The sequence below is a fragment of the Lepisosteus oculatus genome, chromosome 20 (genome assembly GCF_040954835.1).
Source record: "Lepisosteus oculatus isolate fLepOcu1 chromosome 20, fLepOcu1.hap2, whole genome shotgun sequence".
Lineage (NCBI taxonomy): Eukaryota > Metazoa > Chordata > Actinopteri > Semionotiformes > Lepisosteidae > Lepisosteus > Lepisosteus oculatus.
The window spans coordinates 15,137,677-15,157,730 of NC_090715.1; the positions used below are offsets into that span (position 1 = coordinate 15,137,677).

Sequence of the window (20,054 nt, forward strand, 5' to 3'; positions counted from 1 at the left end):
GCTGTGCTTCTACCGAGGAAGGGCGGCGGGGGCTGCTCTTCTGCCCCCTGCCCTCTCCCCGCGGGGTGCGCTCAGGTTTCCTGGCCCGTCCTGGGGCCGCAGGTGGAGGGCCGGGGAACTGCCGGAGCCCGACGGCGACTTGCTCCGGCTGCGTGGCTCCGAGGCCCCTGCCGGCACCTGCCCCGCCCGCAGGCCGGAGAGCCGCCACCCTCTCGGTTCCCGGGAGTGACGTCAGCGCACTGCAGGTCACGTCGCACCCCGCCATCTGTTCGATTTTCTCCTGCGCGGTCTCTTCCGTCCCGCTGGCGGGGGGCTGTAACACTGCCGCCTGCTTCACCGGTCTCGGTGGTTTGGCGATCCGTCTCTGCAGAGGTGGTTGACGTGAGGATCAGGCGAATGTTTCTGCCCAGAGCTTGAGCATGCGGTTTGTTTTCCGCTGTTCTTAGTGGTCTTGCACCACAGCAGTCTCCCTTCATGTTGGCGTCTTCGGGCAACGGTTCACTGTCAGCTGTGAACTTGGTTTTGTGTTTTAGGCTGATATTTTTCTGTCATTTATTACAACATCACCCACCCCCTGAAAGGTCTTGGGGACAGTATTTCCAGAAAGCTGACATAACGTTCCTCAATATTTACTGTAATATCATCGCCCAGCAGGGTGGTGTGACAGAAACAAGTCGCCAGTGTAAACGTGGTGAGAGCCAGGCTAGATTTATGTGCTTGTGAAATATAAGGGGCAGCATAGTTTTTGAAGATGCAGAATGAGTCACTTCTTATTCCTGAGAGTTGATGTATAATATTGGTATAAGGCAATTTAAAAGCTTTATTTTGAGATGCATATAGGGTTGGACTATGATGGGTTATTTTCTGATTTAAGAAAGTCTTGTTGCAGATATTTCCTGCCCAAGGTAAGCATATGGATCTGAGAGTCTGTAGTGTTAAGTGTTTCTTGGTTTTGTCTTTAGACAACGTCAAAAATTAGATAAGCAGTGCTTCAGGGAACATATCATGAAGGAGTCGGTGCAGCACAGGAATTTTAAGGTTGAGAGTTTAATTGAAATCATGCTTCAGTATAGTGAAAATTATTTTGCACACTTGAATCGGTTCTCAAGTTTAAATATTACTTTAATGCACATCTTACAAAGATGTCAATAAACAACTGAATGTTAAGATTTAGCAGTTGAATCTCATTGCAAGTTGGCCTCATTGCTGAGTCTTGTGCTAAATCTGCCGAAGAGAAGGCTGCTTCATCTAAAAAATATCTGTATGTTTAGAGATGGTAAAATAAAGCTTAGGGCTCAGGAGACCACTGGAATGTTATACAGGACTGCAAACTTCCAGTCAGGGAGGTGGAAAAAAAAGTTTTAATCTGAGAAGGGCTCACTGGCAGCTTAAAGGAGATCAGCTGCCAAATATGCTTGAAAATGTCACGGTTTATTAGTAGACCGTCTCCTGTGCTCATGAACCAAACCACAGAGGGATGAAACACTGCAGACAGAACTGTCCAAATTTGTATGCTGCAATTGTCCTGAACAGCTGGCTGCACAAGTATTTTAAAGTGGAATACAATGTCAAACTTGAATGCTCTTCTACTGTTCTGTTATATTCATGCACTCCGATTGTATCCCCCTAGCAGTAAATAAAATCATGTTATCTTCTGACAGGTGGCTCTCATGTTGGCGTCAATAACGCCGATGGGCAGACTCTCGGGATCTTTAAAAATTGTACTATCATGGCAGTGTGTAAAACTGCTGAGAAACTAAATACATCCCATCGCGTGCTTATACCGTGAACTTTGGCAAAGTAAGATCTAGTTGGTTGTGCTGCTTGCCCTTTGCAATCCAGTAGGAATGGAAATGAACTATTTTTACATCCTGGATGCTGGACCATGTGGTTACAAACAGCCAGGAGACCCTTCGGCACATCTGGCTGTTTGTTTGGTAGTAATCCAAGGCTCCTGTCAAGCCTGCTTCTGGAGTATTTCCTGATCCTCCTATTTTGGTATCGTCTGTGAATGTGCCTACTAGACTGATTATACCAAAATCAAGAGCACTGACGTAAATTAAGTATAGTGATGCTAATACAGATCCCTATGGTATTCCGCTAATCACATCACCCTGATTTGAGCATTCACTCCTTATCTGTACTGTATCTGTTTTTGTCCAATAACCAGTTCTCAATCCATAACCTTGTCTTTTTTTGAATGCCTGCTGCCAGCACCTCATATCTAGCAGTAATAAGACTAATTGGTTTACAAGTGCTTGGTTTGGTTTTGTCCCTCTTGTCTGTGGGTGGGTGCTGCATTGGCATGGATTGTTTAAGAGCCAATGAATAACCATGTTTCCTTGAGTACAGCTGGTAGGATGTCATCCGGCCATAGAGATTTATCTGAAGGGCTTCTAGTACCTGCAAGACCTCTGTCATTCTTCTGGTAATATTTAATATGCCGCAGAGCTGTCTCGCTCAGCCTGAGGCATGTTGTCAGTTTCTTTCATGATGAAGGCCTGCATAAAATATTAATATAATATGTCACTTCCCTTTAACATAGAAAAAGGCTCCCATTATTATCTCTGAAACCCTTAACTTTATCCTTTACTTTTCCTTTGCTGAAAAGTAACTGGGAAAATGAACCTTATTTTACCCTCCATTACAATACTCTTCTGTCTTGTCCTCTCCAAGATCTCTTGCATCATTGCAATTCCTTATACTCCATTATCTGCATCCTCTCACGGTCCATGATCTACTGATACTAGACAGTTGTTTTATCAAATGCTTGCTTTCCTCATACATCCATGTTAATTGATTAACTCAGGATTTTGACCTACTCACGCTTGGGAATGAATCGGTTCTGTGCTTCAAGCAGAATATCTTTCAACTGTAGCCATCCATTCTCTGCTGGTTCCTTAGTTTTTATCCCAGTCTGCTTCTCTTGAACTCTCATTCCTTCATGGTCTGCTTTCCCGACATTACGGACCTTTGCTTTGGGTTTAAGCTATACAGTTTCAGCATGCTGTGTTATTATCACAGTTCCCAAATGGTTCTCTCACCACTGTTTTCCTTATTCAGTCCACAATGCTTGGATCACTTGCTCTCTAAAAGGTTCTCTGACAATCTGAGAAAGCGGGGCAGTCATCCTTATCTGCCATTCATGTTTCTGCCGATGCCCCCCTTTTTAGTCCTCACTTATGTAAGGGAAATTAAAATTTTCCATGTTGACCACTTCTTCCTTTACACACTCCTTATTATGTTGCACAAGATTGTTGTTTTAATTATTACTAATAATAAACCTTATTTTGAATAGGGCCTTTACCAATAGCTTCTCTGAGCACTTTATTTGAATTTGGAGGTTTGCAACATTACATCTGACACTCTGCATTTGTACTCTTTTTATAAGTCTGACTTTCTGTGCCTGACACCTTTAATTCATCAGGGTAGTCCAGGTTGACAGCAAGGAAGGGGTTAATATAGCCATGGCAGGAAACGCCAGTATCGTCGGAGTCATGATTTAGGTTGTTCCTGTTATTCAGTGATGTATAGCAGCCACTGGAGATCAGGAGTAACATAAATCAGTCTTGAAACAGATGCACAGAGGTTATTTATGACGGGCTCAGAGTATAACAGTGGTGGAGCGCTGTCAGTGTGCTCCCCGAGCCTGTGTCGTTCGTCCAGGAGAACGTGCCATTCAGATGCCCTTCGTCCGCCGCTACAGCCTTTCAATGACCTGAAACTGGTGGAGCGCTGCCTCTTCGTGCGATAGGAGCACACGCTTTCAATCCCAGCAGGCCTGCTAGCTTCCTGAGCCTTGTAGATCGGAACATCGTCTTGTCTGGTGCTCGAGTGTTTTTTATGACTGGCAGGTATCGAGGAGTCATCTAAATTTATTCATATTGCACGGAATTTATGCCATTAAATTTCTGTATAATGTCATTGCTTTCTCCGGTGAAAGCACTTTTGTAGTGCTTCTTTAAAACTTCAGTTAGCCGTAATTGTGCTGCTGTAGGCAAGGGGATTTCGAATATGTTTGAAAGCATAAATATAAATTGCACAATGCAGTCTGGTGGAAAAATACGCCCCCTTAAGATCTTATGGTTTAACATATTGAGACGTATTTGACCTTCACCTAGTCCTTACCAAGTCCTAATACAGTAGCATGTATAACTAATTTAATTTAACAAATGACACACAAAAAGGAAGTAAGTGCACTCTTAGTTGTATCACTTCTTCAACACACCGAAGATAGTTTCTGCATTCAGAAAGCTGTTGTCTCAAACCGCAAACACAGCAGTCCAGGTCCTGATTCGAATCTTCCATGCCACATCATCCAAATGTATATAGTATTAGATTCAAATACGTGTTCTGTCCTTGCAGCTTCAGAGCTGCATTGTGGACATTGTGTGGCAGTGGGGGAAAGCATCAGTGTACTTGTGAGGCCAGAGCTTCCAAGAATTGAGAATAAATCTGAAAAAGACCCTAAAAAGGCTCGGGTCCTCCCAATTAGTTGTGACCAGAGTGTTTTATTCAAGTCATTTATGAGACGTAATTATTGTGCATAATTTTCCCATGAGACTGTGCTCGGGCATGCTCAGTGGTTGTAACCACTTGCTCATGAATGTGTATGAAAGCCCATACTTGTTTGAATTTTCAAAAGCAATTTTAGCTTTTGCTGTGCAATGGTGTTACTGTGGGATTGGACTTTATTTTATTAAGATTTCCTTACTGCGTGGGTTATATAGGCCCAATAGTTGCATGTTTCTTTTAAGTGATGTAAGTGCTCAGGCAGCTATATTAATGTTTAATCACATCTTCCCCTATGTACAATATTAAGTGGCGAAAAGACTTGCATTATACATCATGTAACTTTACATGCTCCCGAATTGTCAGTTTGCTGTCATCAGCAAGCAGTGACTGAGCTCCCGATTCAGGAAAGGGTTTGAATTCACAGACCTACCCTGCCTGTTTTTACTTTTGTGATGGATGTGACAGATTGCATTGCCCTGCAAGATAAGGAAAGTATACCACCCATTGATTCTGCATCACAGACTGATGTGATATCGACATCACACAGTCATACTGTTAGACTTTACTTATGCAGTAACGAGCAGATCCCCGCAGTGTGATTGATTAATGATTGAATGATTCATCAATTGTGTTTTGGCAGCAAAAATCTTATTCTTCACAAATCGTTTGAAATGCACAATTCTTAAAATGATCAATGAGATCATTAATAAATGCTTTTTTTATGATTCGCTAATATTCGCATTGTTTCAATTCATGAAGTGTTCGTAGCTTTCTCTGCTAGTTACTTCATTCATTTTCTGTGGCAAACCGAGAGACATTGGAGGGATTTATAGAAAAGAGGTAAAAAAAAAGTTTTTATGAAGTTCTATTACAAATACGTCATTAGCTTTTTAAAAACTGAAGTATTTTAATTTCACCTAGCATCTCATTATCTCTTTTTTTTGGATCAGGGTGAGGAAACTCTTTCACTTGGCTGTAGTGTGAAAGCCATGAACGGGGCCCAGGGGATCAGTGTTCTGTGTATCATTTATATTGTATATTAACCATTGGTCTTGGTCCCAGGCTCTTCAAACGCGTCAGCCTGCAGACATACAAAAAAGGCCAACAGTCCTGTGAGATACACGAGCTGTCTGCACTCCATCAAAACAGCTCACTCACACATTACAGGAAAAAAAGTAAGTTTTGATGGAGTGTTCACTGCTTGTAAAACTTCTGGACATGCTGCCTGTGGTCTCTAATGAGCACTAGTTTTCATCCTTGCTTCCCCTGATTTTATTTTATTTTTTTAAGGGAGCAGAGTATTTTTCAAACCCCCTTCATTTACGTGCAGTTTAGGCTAAACCATCAGTTGCTTTTTTAGATATTTAAATACCATAAAAGATTTTTAACACTGAAGATCTATACAGTTTGTGTTTTTTGTTCCTGGGAAAACACACGTGTAGGATACTGATGTTTAGAGTTATTCAGTATCTGTGCATAAAAGAGGCAGACTGAATTGACATGCTGAGGTGTCTGAATTGATCAGTTGTGACAAGGGGAAATTTGTGTGTTTTCAAGTCGGTATCAAAAGCTGGGTTTTTGAAGCTGCTGAAAGCCAGCTTAATGTTGTATGGTCACGTATTAATTTCATTACCCTTGTGAAATGCCTCAATCAATCTTACTGCCTCTCTCCAATTACTATTCTCTGTAATTACTATAACATATAACTGGTATAGTTTGTCATAAAACTGGCTTTCACTTGCACAAAGAGAAGACGGCAACTCTTTACACTGTGTGGAACAGGCAGGCACTTATTTACTCAAGGCATTGTGGGAGTATGAAACAAGCTACCCAGCCATGTTTTTACTGCTTTTTGTCACTTTCTCTCATTTTTTAAGAATGCCTAATTAGATTCATTTTTGTAGTGCAACAAATCCATTTATTTCCTGCTCTTGTTAGTCTTTTAAATGATGAGCTGTGCAGCAGGAGCAGTGAAGCAGCTTCTCTTCAGGTGTCTGCGACACTAGCAGCTGAAGCAGCTGACAGCCACGCATGTGTTCAGCTTGACACCAGTGCTTAGGCTGCGATGCACAAGTGGGGCTTTGAAGGCATTTTCCCCTGCCACCTCGTAGTGCTGTCCCTCACCACTGTGCTGTTCTGTGAATAGCAAAATGAAAGAAACAACTTTCAGGAAATCTGTGTGATGTGTACCAGTCTATCCCTCAGAGCTTTCTCAAAAGTGGACACAGGTTTCTTTCAGGAAGAGCAAAACACACACAGCAAAGACAGCAGGTCCCTGATGGGACTGAAACTGGCAAGAAGCTCCTTTCCATTGTGAGCGTACAATTTAAATGCATTGATTTATCGAGCTCCAGGAGCATGGCATTGCTGAGGTTATCTTAAATGGTCCCAGGTTGATCACTGTGGGAGAAACCCAAACCGGTTGTTACAACAGAAATCGAACACTCTAGACGTTCAAGACATCGGAGAATCCTCTGTTCTCATGCACTTTAAGAAAAAAAACATAGCTACAGTCTGCTGCACTGTAACAGGGTTGAGGTTATTCACAATGGTAGATGAAGTATAAATAGTCATCTGTTCTGAATAAAGCTTTGTGGTTTTCTATGTACGGCGATTTTGTGAATGGGAAAGATTGCAGTTCCCTTTTTAAGGGACTTTACACTTGCCAGTGAATGTCAGCTTTGATGTTCCTTCTTTCTGGCTTGTTTCCACTCATTTCTGAGTGAGACATAGATTACTGCTCATACAAGTAATTATAAAACATTTTAATTTTCAAAAACCACAAAGCACTGTACAGTTTCCAGGGTTCAAACCCGGCACAAGGGGAAAAAAAGAACAGGCGGTACGTCGACAAAATAAAACTGAAAATAAAACAGTTATCCATTAAAATCTGTGCTACAAAAACAGGTCTTCAGTGTGTATACAAATATACCCAGTCTCTGAATATCGGTAGATCTGGGCTCTATCACCCATGATGTGGAGGCTGATCTTAGTGTAAGAAGACCTGAATCGGCAGATCTCCGATTAAATGCTGGTCCATTAATCCTTAAGGTCCTTATGGTGGCTTGAGGATAGACCATTCAGTTGCTTATACTGTATGTAGACAGGAGATCTGTGAAAATGCAATTTAAATAAAATGTTTAACAGTGTGTTTTTTTTTAGGTTAGAGTGAAATTAAACTGAATTTCATAAGCATTGAGGTATTAATATTGCAGCTCATGTTAATGCTTATGCTGTATGTAATTAGGAAGTGTAAGTTTAAATAGTACAGATGAAGGCTGTTGGGCTGTATATAGCAGACCGTTATGCTGCCTGCATAGTAAATGGGTAAGGCTGTGAAAAATGCTAATGATGTTATTTTTGTTGGAGGCTGATGTACTGGGATTGCCGTTTAGCAGAGCAAATCATACCAGTAGTTCGGAGTGTTACAAACACTCAAACGTGACAGCGGGGCGGGGATGACTTCAGCCGGTCCTTTCCCTCTCCGGCCTCCCCGCATCCGTGCTCAGCCCCGGCTCCGTCCGTCTGTCCGTCTCCCCGCAGGTGCTCGGGCGGTGCTTCCTGACGGTCATGCAGGTGCACTTCCAGTTCCTGTCCCAGGCCCTCCAGAAGGTGCAGCCGGTGGCGCAGTCCTGCCTGGCGGAGGCGCTGGCCCAGGCCCAGGAGCGCCGCGCCGGCGCCCGGCCGCCCGGCACCGACGCCGGGGCCCTGTCGGAGCTGGAGGAGGCCGCCAGGTCCTGGAAAGGTGCAGCCGAGGTACGCAGGCAGACGCCGCTATTTTTACAGGCCGCGCTGCTCGCAGCCCCCAGCGGCCCGGCTGTGTATTTTTAAGTGTGCATTCCTGCCCTGGTAGATCACGAGCTGGGAGAACTGCGGTGCTGGGTTTGTTTGCATGTTTACTTCATCTTGATTCCACTTGCGGTTTATGTCAAAGGCCCGGCCAGAAAGCAGCTCCCCAAAGTGTGTTAAAGAATCGGGAATCTTGGTCACAGAAGCAGGAGTGTTGTTGATTAGGAGTGTGTGTTGCTTTTCCAGGTTTCAGCACTGAAGGTCTCTTGTTTTTTCTTGTGAGTTTACTTTTTAAAATGTGGGGCATTGGTTTCTGGGAGCCCCTTGTGTTTCAGAATGAATACCAGTATTTCTGGTTTTGATCTGTGACGTCCTTGAACAAAGGCCTTATTTTCAGCTGCAGAAATATTTAGTGTGGGATTTGTCTCAGAAGGAATTAAGTTTGGAATAAACTCCCCCCCCATCAAGGGAAAAAAGAGGCCTCTTCCAACTAACTAGCCTCAAGTGAGAGCTTGTATGTCCATTTCAGGACATTTTTAAAGGCAAACTGTTTGATCCAGACCAGAAAACAAATTCCGTTTGTTCAGTTTAACACGTGCTGTGAGCCCTTTCATTACAATTTTGAATGACTGTGGAATTTGTTCATTTGGCCCTGATCACAATTAACACAACATCCAAGTAGTGGTAAGGTGAATTAACACTTTGGGATGCATCTTCTCGCCCTGCTTTGTGGAAGTGTTTTGTTCCGATGTGGACCAGTAAACCTTTCACCGGTGCAGAAGGGGTGTGAACAGTGCTGAATGATTAATGCGTTTGTACGACTAGCAGAGAGAAAAAGTTTATCCACTGCCTAATCGACTGAAACCGAGTTCCCAGACTGCCCTGAGCTCTGTGGGACGTAACAAGCCAGAGTGGATCTCAAACAAGGGTGAATGGTTTGTTAGTGCTGGCGTGTGGAGTGTTAGTCTGGACAGTTATCAGTCTGGATATCCTGGTGGAATGTGTAGGGGGGGCTCTCACAGCTGGAGGGCTTTCTTAGAGGTGGGCCCATTAAGTGTGACTCTAGCCCTCCTGCTGCAAGCTGGCTTAAACAGACCCCATTCTTCTCTGAACTGCAGGAGCACAGTGATGTCATGTGCCAGTACAGGCCAGGGCTCTTGCTTCATAACGGCCTCAACACTGAGCAGCACTTCATGCTCGCAGTCGTGCAATTTGCAGAGAACGCGCCCCCCAATTATCAGCACCGGTCCCGCAAAGCCGTTGCTGAAATCCCGTCTCGCTTTTAAGAGTGGGAGGAAAAAAATCAAGTGTTTTTGGCCTGTTTTCATTGCAACAGGATAGGTGCCCTTGTACGCCAACAGCGTTTGAGGCACTTCATGGGGGTAAAAACAAAAACGCACAAAAGAGAAAAAAATAAAATCAAAATAACTGTAACCTTGAACAGAAGCGAGTTTCTGTAGTGGAGCAAGGCAGCTGTCTTGTCGAGTGCTGTGCTCAAGCGGTCACTGGCCTGTGGAGTGGGCGAGCCAGAGGAAGATGTCCTCTGTACCATCCTCACCACACAACTGCCAAATCTCTTTTTTGGAATTTTGAAGTCCAAATCTATAAGAAACAGGAACGCAGTACACTGTCTGGTGGATATATTCATGGTTAACGCAAACGCCACCAAGAGGCAAACAGTCCAAAAATTAAGCCCGATTTCTCCTTGGGATGTTGGATCAATGGACAGGTGTTTAACAAAATGAAAATAATTATATTGATGAAAACATGGAGAAAATGACCTGCTAAAATGAATAGATAATTTATGCATTTCCTTTTTTAATTTTATACAGGACGTAGTGTAAAAAACAAACTACTACAATGCATAATGTTACAAATGCAATGAAGTGGATGTAACACCAGGAATGCTCGATTGATTTTTTTTCTTGGTCAAGTCGGATGCTGTGCTCTTCTGCGCAGTGGCTGACTGTGTGCACTCCAGTGCGATTTGCCTTTCCTGCTGCCCGGCCCTTGACGTGTTTGCGGTGTTTCGCTTTCGCTCTCTGTCCCAGGCCACGTCTCGCCTGAGGGAGAGGGGCCGAGACGGCTGCCTGGCGGGGCTTGAAGTCCAACAGCTCTTCTGCTTCCAGACCACCACCATCCCCGAGCACCAGCTGAAGGAGCTCAACATGAAGATCGACAGTGCTTTGCAGGTGGTTCCCATGTCCGGGCTCCTGATGGACTGTTGGGCTCTGGTTTCACTCACTGTGATCGAGAGAAGGAAGACGGAGAGAGAGCCTAGGCCTTGGATTTAAAGCATATGAAGCATTTCTATTTTGACTGTGATCAAGTTTCTCAAGTATTGACGATACAGCAAATTTTTTAACAAACATTTGTAAATATTTAAAGCCTTCGGGACACAGAGCTGAATTCCTAACAAGATAATTTGTAGACTAAACTGGACTGGAGACGTTGCACTGCTTAGCCTTTTGCAGATGAAGGGAACTTTCTTTGTCTTGTTTTTACAGAATTGAATGTGGTCTTTGTTTTTCCATGCAGGCGTACAAAGTAGCATTAGACAGCCTGGGGCACAGCGAGTACACCCTGAAGGGCGGCTTTCACCTCAACCCCAAAGCTGTGGAAGCAGCTTTACAGGTGTGTGATCTATTCAGTGTGCTTCCTAAAAAAGATCCCGTTTCTGTGCTGCTTCTCATAAACACGCACAAGAAAACGTTCTCTCTTTAAAGCTCTGTTAATGCTGAAAGCCCCGTTGTGGAGTCTGTATCTGTCGTGCTGTCGGTCTTGCCTGTGCCCGCGGTTCACGCTCCTGTTTCGCGGCTCCAGGGCTGCTGCAGCGAGGCGGAGGCGCAGCAGGTGGGCCGGGCGCAGACCGCCTCCCAGCCCCTCCAGTGCGAGCTGCCCACCATCCCCGTGCAGATCGGCTCGCACTTCCTCAAGGGCGTCTCCTTCAACGAGTCCGCGGCGGAAAACCTCAAACTGAAAACGGTACGTTCCTGCCCTGCGTACCCACTCGGTGGTCCCCGTACTGTGGTACATCACAAGCCCCTGTCCCGGGTGCCCACGCTCCCCGTACTGTGGTACACTCGACTCTTATTTGATAAGCAAAAGAAAGCTGTGGGTAAAATTGGTAGAGACTGTTCCGTTTTAGCATCAGAGGCTTTCATTTAGGTAACCTGGAGCTCAGAGGGTTCTGCACACCAGTATGAGTAGTTCACTGTATACTGGTTGAACTTTTTTGTTAAACTTGCTTTCCACATAATGTCACAAAAACCTTTGCAAACAGGTATTATAAATGATGTGGAAAGAAATATACTTTTTATTAAAGGTGCATTGTTACAAGGACTTATGTGTCCTGCTTTTGTGTTTCATAATTAGAAATGTAATTAAATATCGTTCATGATTTTTTCCCCAAAAAAGACCTTGTTTGTGTGTACCGTTTAAAACAAATCAGCAAATCAGGCTTTTCTCTAGTTTTTCGTACTTCATACTGGTCAGCCAAATTCTGATTAATAAATATTTTGGAATAGACGTACATCTTTGCAGCTTGCTTTCTTTGACAAGGTGAGATTCAGCCAACTTGTGAGATACATTTCACAGTTCTGGCAGGCCTGTGTGGAGCTTTGTTTTGGTTAGTGTCTTCGTCTGCAGTTAGAAGAATTCCTGCTAATCTGATTAGTGCAGCCTGTTCACCATCAGGTCACTTTTCCCTTTGAAGTCTGGACATCGCTCCATGAACGAAAACAACCTCCCACCCCACCCCAGGAAAAAAACGTTGAAATAACTTCAGGCAAACCAATTATGAAAGAGCACAATGGATTATAATATTTCAAAACAAGCAGGCCCCATGAGCTACACCGAGGGACACTGTGTCCTTTCATCCCGCTCACGTGAAATGGGATAGCCGGAGAAAGAGATTAATTACCGGGCATTTCGCAAGGAGGCCAGGCTTCTCCTGGTCGCCACGCATGTCGGGGGCTGTGGTTTTGCTCTGAGACGTCGCAGCTGTGATGTTTGTTTTCTCTGTCCTCCTCCTCAGCAAACGATGCTGCGGCTGATTAAAGAGGCAGCTGGGCAGAACGGAGTGGCCCCCCGAGACGACTCCCCCGTCACCGAAGTCCTCAACCAGGTGTGCCCCTCCAGCTGGAGAGGGGCCTGCAAGACTGCTGTGCAGCTGCTGTTCGGGCAGGCGGGGCTGGTGAGTCCAGCTCAGGGGGCCGATCGGTCCAGAGGAGCACCAGCGTGGTGCCTGGGGAGACGGGCCTCTTGGCATAGAGATGAGGTTTAAAATCACACGCGTTTCTTAGACCAAGGTTTAGTCCTTCCTCCCAGCCGAAGACTGTGGGTGGTGCGTTATGCAACTTATTTTTATATTATTTGAAATATTTAAAGAAATATATTATTTCTTTGTTACAGTCAAGTGTCGCACAAAAAGGAGCTCCTGTGTGTGATTGCTGGTATTGGTAAATGTTACGGGAACACATCAAACTTGTAACATGCCGTTTTTACACCGTTCTGAAATGTTTCTGGTTTCTATGAACACACGGTACTCTGCCATTTGTATGATCATAAAGGTGAATTTTTTGGGGTTGTCACTATCCGTCAGTATGTCATCGGGATGGCTGCACAGTTCAGATTGTGCGTTATAATTGTTTTAAGACGCCTGTCTGGTGTACGTTGCTTGCTGGAACAGGCTCTGGCTGCTCTGCAACCCTGTACTGGATCAAGCTGTTAGAAAGTGATGAATGGATTAATTGTTTTTAGAAATGTGACAGTCCAGGGGTGTATTGGTTAAGACTCTAGCCTCCAGACTGGTGAATTGCTGAATTTTATACCATTGAGTAAGGTAACTCACTCAAATTCCTCTGGGAACTGCTCTGCATTTATAGAGCATAAATAGGGTCTTATATCATGCAATAAATGCAATAAAAAATTATTTCTCAACGAAGCCTCCCTGACGGGGCTCAGTTAGAAATGGGCGGTGTTTGATTCATGGTATTTCTCCACGAGCACAAACCCAATCTCTGGTACAGAGGATGCACCTGTGCCATACAGAAAAACAATGGCCTACTTTCCTGTTGGACAGGAAGCCCTTTTCAAATCACTGACCTGGGTGTGTTTAGTCTGTTCTGGGTCTTGGCCACTGCTTCTGTGGAGAGGAGGGGGAGGGTATCTCTACAGCTCATTTAACACTGGCTTTTAGGTGTCACCCTGCGGAATTAAAATGGAAGGAGCAAACAGTTTATCAAGATTATCTTATAGGCTGAAAGGAACAGAACTTGCGTGTTTGTCTTCAGTGGTTAGTCTTTTCCCATGGATATTACGATTGGATTATCACCCATGTCTCCCATTTTGCTATTAGTGTACATGCAAGTACAAATATTTATGTTCATGATGAAAATTGTAATTATTTTTGTAAGCCAGCAGTTTGGTATTTTTGCACCCATTCCCAGTAATGAAAAGGACAGTGTTGGATATCATCAAGCTAAGTGTAAGATGTACGTTCAAAGTTCCATATTATTCCCGGTAACTTTCTGTGTTTTATTTCTAAGGAAAAAAGTGTGAAATATGTTCTTTAATATGTAGTTTTCTGATGCTGCTTCACTGTTATGTGCTATTTAATTCCTGCAGCAGGGGCCAGAACAGCTCAAAACCAGCCCTTGTGTTAGACTGCGCGTGACAAATTCAGTATTTGGTTTCAGACAAAGAGACCGTATTCCCAGAATATAGTTTCAAGGGATTCCATTGCTGTTTCAGGGTTAGTCTCTGGCTGCAAAGGGCACTGATAGACACAAATAAACTGACTTCCTGTTAGTCATCAGAGGAAGCCAGCCCTGAGTGAGTCAGTGTCTTGTGTCCTTGCAGCCACTCTGCTGCTCTGTGTTCCTGGTAGAAGAGTTTCCACCCTGGGTCTCAGCGAGGCCATGCTCCATAAATCCATAAATACCACTGCTCTGCCAAGATTGCAGTACCAACAAGCTCAAAATGGACAAAATTAATTGCTTGGTTTTGCTTTGAAAAATGCACCCTAACCCTGCCATCATAAAAAAGTTATGAACATTCAGAGTTTGTTGGATCTCTTCAAGCACATGTATTAAGGCAGCTATGTGCCAATACACATTACACAGGACGTATTGGATATGTATTATGTATTACAATGCACAACAGTAAGCATTGGAACAGTTAAGTGCAGGCTTGTGTACCATGTGCTTCTGCCCGTATGAGCCACTCACAGTGAACAAGTGTAGCGCCCCCTGGTGTGTGCTTTGTGTTTAGTCCTCTTTGTACAGACACTACATTTTATTGCCCCTTGGTGCATATTTCTCCTCGATTGCGCAACAGCTCTCCTACGTTCCCCGTTTGTGCTAGAGTTTTTAAGTGTTTTGTGAAGTAGTTTATTTTTTGTTGTGATTTGTCATCAGCTTTACCAAAAAAAAACACTGCTGAGATGTCTGACCCACTTCCTTTGCAACTTGTGCTGTTGACAGGTGGTGGTGGACACTGCTCAGATTGAGAACAAAGAGGCCTACGCCCCTCAGATCACCCTGGAGGGATCTAGAATTGTGGTTCAAGTGCCATCAACATGGTAGGAGCTATTTCTTTACCACTTTCTAGACGAATCTTTCCGGATCCAGGCAGCCAAGCGAGGCTGGGCCTGGCCGGTCCTGGGGTGGGAGACCTCCAGAGGAACATCAGGCTGCTGCTGCATGTGGTGTTGGTGGAGCTCTCCCCTCCAAACCAGAGTGAAGTGATATTGATTTGAAGCAGGTTTAATTTTATAATTCATCCACAGAGGCATAAAATGTACACCTCTAATTAGTTCACTGTTAACACTTTAAATGAAGTTTAAACTTTTGGTCAGACCGTGGAGATAATTAGCAGGTGTCAAAGATGGATTGAGCAAAAAAATGACTTTTACAAGCAGGGTATGAAATTTCAGGCAGAGGTCCAGACTTCACTAGCTGCTTGTTCAAGATTGAGGTCCATGTTCGGAGATGTAGGTGCGACATGTCTTTGGCTGCACACTGTGGAGTGGTGACTCTAGCGGAGCTGTGATGGTGTCTGCAGGTGTCTGAAGGAGGATCCGGCCACGATGTCTCTGCTGCAGCGCAGTCTGGACCCAGAGAAAACCCTGGGCCTAGTGGATGTGCTCTACACTGCTGTCTTTGACCTCAGCAGGTGGAAGGAACACAGGTAAGGGAGAGAGAGTTACAATTCGATACCATTAAAGATAGGCCTTTAAAGCAAGTGATCGTTAAAAGTTGCAGTGATTGTTAAAGACAGGGCGCACACACCCACACCAGGGCCGGTTTTCTCAGAAGCCAAATAACGGTGCCAGTATGTCTCTGGTGTTTCCTGCCAGAGCAGCTGGAGGAAACGTGGACATGAGGGGACCACACTCCATGCAGAGAGCACCCCAGGCCTGGATCTGAACCCAGGGCCCCAGCGCTATGAGGCTGCAGTGCTAACAATGGCCCACCTTGCCCCACCCTTGAGGGGTGCTTTGTTTTGATTAATGGATTAATTTTTTACCACATTGTTGCATTTCAGGTAGATGATAAAACGTTATGCCAGGCACATTGTGTCTGTGTGTGTGTGTGTCTGTGTGTGTGTGTCTGTGTGTACATGTATACAAGGTTTCTCCAAAAACTGGATAGATCTGTTCTGCTGGCATGTTGATACAAGGCTGTGTTTCCGGCCTCTCCGCCGCAGGGAGCAGGTCCTGCCCACCATCCAGATCCAGCTGCAGCGGGAGAGCTCGGACTTCGGGCCCCCGGTGGACCTGCCAGCGGGAAACGGACCCAAGTCCTCGGGGGGGCTCCCGAAGACCATCTCCAGGCTGACCTCCAGGTTCACCAAGAAGACCTCCTCCAGCAGCGGCAGCGGGGGCAGTTTCTCCATTCCCACCACCCCCTCCCGGAACATCTTCTCCGGCGGCGGCGCCGAGGACAAGGCCAAGAGCCCCGCCGGCGCCGACGCCAGGCTCCAGAGCGTCCTCCACATGGGCAGCTTCCCCCGCGCCCAGGAGCCCGGGCAGCCCCCGCAGGGCATGGCCGGCCCGCTGCCCAACGGGTACCCGCCGGAGGAGAAGGGCATGAACCTGCCCACGGACCAGGAGATGCAGGACGTCATCGACTTTCTCTCAGGTTTCAACATGGGCAAGTCCCAGCAGGCCTCGCCCCTCGTCAAGAGGAGGAACTCCGTGGCGACCCCCGGCGTGGCCGAGCAGAAGCCGCCCGCTGGCGCCCCGCCGGCCTCGCAGGCGGGCTCGCAGGGGCCCCTGCAGCCCCCCGGCCCCCCCCAGGTCCTGCCGAAGCCCCAGCAGCAGGCGCTGCAGTTTTATCAGCACCTCCTGCAGCCCATCAGCCCGCAGCAGCAGCAGCAGGCCTTGCCCCCCCAGCAGCAGCAGCAGCAGCGCGTGCCCCCGAAGTGGCTCGGCACGTCCTCCCAGCACCCCCCCCAGCCGCCCGCGGCGGGGCTGTCCCCGATCGGGCAGATCGGACAGTGGGGCGCCCCGGGGCTCCCCGACCTCAGCTCGGACTTGTACAGCCTGGGGCTGGTCAGCACCTACATGGACAGCGTCGTGTCCGAAATGCTGGGGCAGAAGCCCCAGGGCCCCCGGAACAACACCTGGCCGAACCGGGATCAGAACGAGGGAGTGTTCGGAGTCCTGGGGGACATTCTTCCATTTGATCCAGCAGGTGGGTAGGAGCTCATCTCGGCAGTCCCAGCTGGTGTCCGCTTTCGGCCAGTGAATTTCTGGTGTGGTATCCCAGTGGGGTACACTGCAATACAGACATCCTTATTGGTGGAAATCCCTCTTACAGATATGGGGTCTGAATCTTCAGACACCGACTCTTTTAGCTCAGCAGTAATGGCCACGTCTTTAGTTCAGATCACAGAAGTAAAAGCCATGAGGGCAGGACTCTCCAGGGATCCTCTGGATCCTGCAGATCCTGGCGCAAGCTGTACTGTCAAAGCTGTGTCAGCACTGGACTGCGCCTTTCCTGACTGATGTAACAACTGGCGTGGAAAAAAGTCTTTATTATACCTCCGGTGGATAGTTTCCTCTTGCCTGAAAAAAAAACACACACTAATAAGGATGATTTTTTTGTTCTTTCTGTGAGGTAGATACTCAAGCGCCTTTATCTGTAGTGGGTACTGTTACTGTACAGCACTGGCCTGGGAAAAGGGAAAATATGTGTTCATATATATATATGGACATTTAGGACATTTATTGCAGTGGGGTGAGGTTAGTGAGCCAGGGCTGTCTCTGCAACATAGAGTCCCCTGTGGCCTTCCAATACCGGTCACAACAAACACTTCTGACTGCTCCAAAGTGGGCAAGATTATAACAGATTATAGTCAATCCTAAATTTGTAGATAGGAGAAATAAAAATGTCAAAACTGTTTAAATCAAGGAAATAACATGACATGAAGCACATGGCTCTGTATTTCTGCTCACAGGCAGAACCGGAGTAGCTGTGATTACAGTATTGAACAGCAGCTCCACAATTAGAAGGCCTACCGGGGAATTAATTAGGTCATTCAAAATTGAACATTAACAACTCAGAGGTCAATAGTAAATTAGATTTTTATGGAGGGTCCAAGGCATTATTTGACCTTTTGAAATTGCCCTGACCTCCTGAACTGTCAGCTCAAGCTTCGAGAAACTACAGCTTCACAGAGGGTAGCTGGCATGTAAGAGGAGCTTAAGGTCAGTCTGTTTCTAGGCAGGAATGCACTGCTTATTATTAGATATGCATCCTATGGCCATTTAAACACAAACTGGACAGTCTGCGGACAAACAAGATAGGTTAGCCTTTCCTTCTAGTGAACGCTGTCTGACTGGAGTCTCTGGATTGATACTCAGCTGCATTTTTCCTCATGCTGTTACTTTGACTGTGAGCAGCTTGCTTTGAGTCTGGTGAGCCCAGTGTGTGTCTGCTTGCAGATACTAGAGAGGTAGGAGCAGGGAGCTGCATCAGCAGGCAGAGGAACACAAGAGTTTAATACCATCCTGTAGAGTAGACAGACAAAAATCAACTTTCTGCTGTTCAGCCTCTTCAGGTGCCACCTTTTCTCTTCAGTGCAGAATTAAACTCAGCTTCTTCTTGGCATATGGTGTGTGTATCAGAAAACGCTTTGGTGGTGTTTTCAAGTTTATTTCGACACTGCCTGGTCAGCAGTGTGTTTTCACTCTGTTCTTGCAGGCAGATTCAGGTCCATTTTACACTGTCCATTTCTTCCACACTATCAGCACGAGCCATTGTCTGCAGCTGACTGCTGGCTATGGTGCACTTTGTGCTACACTAGCCAGCTGGGCTTAAAAGATTCCACAGCAGGGCTGATTGCAGTGGGAAGAGCTGAGCCTGTCAGAAACGGTGGGTTTCTTTCTCCGCCCGCAGTTGGCTCTGACCCGGAGTTCGCGCGTTACGTGGCTGGGGTCAGCCAGGCTATGCAACAGAAGAGGCAAGCGCAGCTCGTCCGCCAGCCTGGCAGCACCCGGAGCAACTGGCCGATCTCCGATGAGCCTCACAGGGGCGGGACCTGGCCCCACCCCGAGTACTACACCGAGGGGTAGGCCCGGCGCCGGCACTGCTCGACGCGTCTTGTGCACCAGTGTGTTCTTTGTCTGATTCCGTGTGGAAAATGGCGGATTGTCAAAGAAAACAATATATTTGTTCTGCCCAAAAGAGATAAAGAGCCCCCACTATTGTCACCCCCTCTTCGGTAGGGAGTGTTTGTCCACCCCGCTCCCTGAACGGCCCCTGCAGGTTTCAGGGCTCAAGCGCCATCTTCTGGGCAGAAGGCGTTATTATTTAATTACTGGGAGAAGAGAAGGGGGTGGGGTTCTCTAAAGAGCCTATTCTGTTTCACCGAATTCTGAGATGTTGCTGTTCTGCAGCCAGCATGACGTGGGTGAGTAGGGCTTAGAATAATCTTCAAAGGAACAAGTAATAGGTTTATTCCATGCTGGAAAAAAAAGAAGAAAGAAAACACCGCGTTTCGGCCGTGGAGCCTTCTTCAGGTGTATTCGAATAATCTTGTCCAGTACGGACTGTCCTGGCGGTGTGTGTTTGAGTGTGTCCGTCAAGCGGTGTGGCTCACTGGACTGAGAGTGCTGTGTTGCGTTGAACAGAGACGCGATAAACAGCAGCTGGTCGGCGAATCAGGGGGACTCCGCCAGCTCCAGCGACGAGGCCTCCTCTGCCAATGGGGACAGCCTGTTCTCCATGTTCTCTGGGCCGGACCTCGTGGCAGCTGTCAAGCAGAGGAGGTACGAGTACAGAGCAGGGCTCTTTCTAGAAGAAGCACAGCCCTAATGCAGTCTTGCCATGCCTTTTGCTTTTTATCTGGTTAGGCAGGAATTCTGTAAGTAGTAGTTTCTTTTTGTTTTCTATGAAATGTTCGAGTGTTTTAGGGATTTCCAGAAGTGCGTTAAAATCAGTTTCTGGTGCTTGTGCTTTTGACTGTGTGCCAGTGAGACTGTTCTTCAGTCACTGCCCAAGCTCTTCTGCTCTCAGTCTCTTCGTTCGGTCTTACAAGTGAAAACGTCTGTAAGGAATGCTCCCATTTTTGATACATTTACCATTTAGAGATGTAGGAATATTTGACTGTTTTTGATGCCGGCCCTACAGTTTTTTAAAAATAATATCTAGGAAAAAGCAGATGTTGCATAATATTGAGACTACATAGTTAACCTTAAAGTTATGTTTTAACTATCGGTTTGTTTGTTTTGCATTAGGGTG

The 20,054-nt window shown here is 46.1% G+C and overlaps 1 protein-coding gene across 9 annotated transcripts in view; it reads left to right on the forward strand.

The window, feature by feature from the left end:
• Window positions 1-20,054, forward strand: part of garre1 (granule associated Rac and RHOG effector 1) — a 45,545-nt gene that overhangs the window by 20,442 nt on the left and 5,049 nt on the right. For all 9 annotated transcript variants that reach the window (XM_069181375.1, XM_069181376.1, XM_069181378.1 and 6 more), the window contains exons 3-12: window positions 8,059-8,271; window positions 10,356-10,496; window positions 10,843-10,938; window positions 11,128-11,289; window positions 12,341-12,499; window positions 14,790-14,887; window positions 15,370-15,495; window positions 16,015-17,003; window positions 18,711-18,882; window positions 19,445-19,582. In XM_069181375.1, coding sequence (XP_069037476.1) covers window positions 8,059-8,271; window positions 10,356-10,496; window positions 10,843-10,938; window positions 11,128-11,289; window positions 12,341-12,499; window positions 14,790-14,887; window positions 15,370-15,495; window positions 16,015-17,003; window positions 18,711-18,882; window positions 19,445-19,582 — 2,294 coding nt within the window. The remainder of the gene's footprint in view (window positions 1-8,058; window positions 8,272-10,355; window positions 10,497-10,842; window positions 10,939-11,127; window positions 11,290-12,340; window positions 12,500-14,789; window positions 14,888-15,369; window positions 15,496-16,014; window positions 17,004-18,710; window positions 18,883-19,444; window positions 19,583-20,054) is intronic.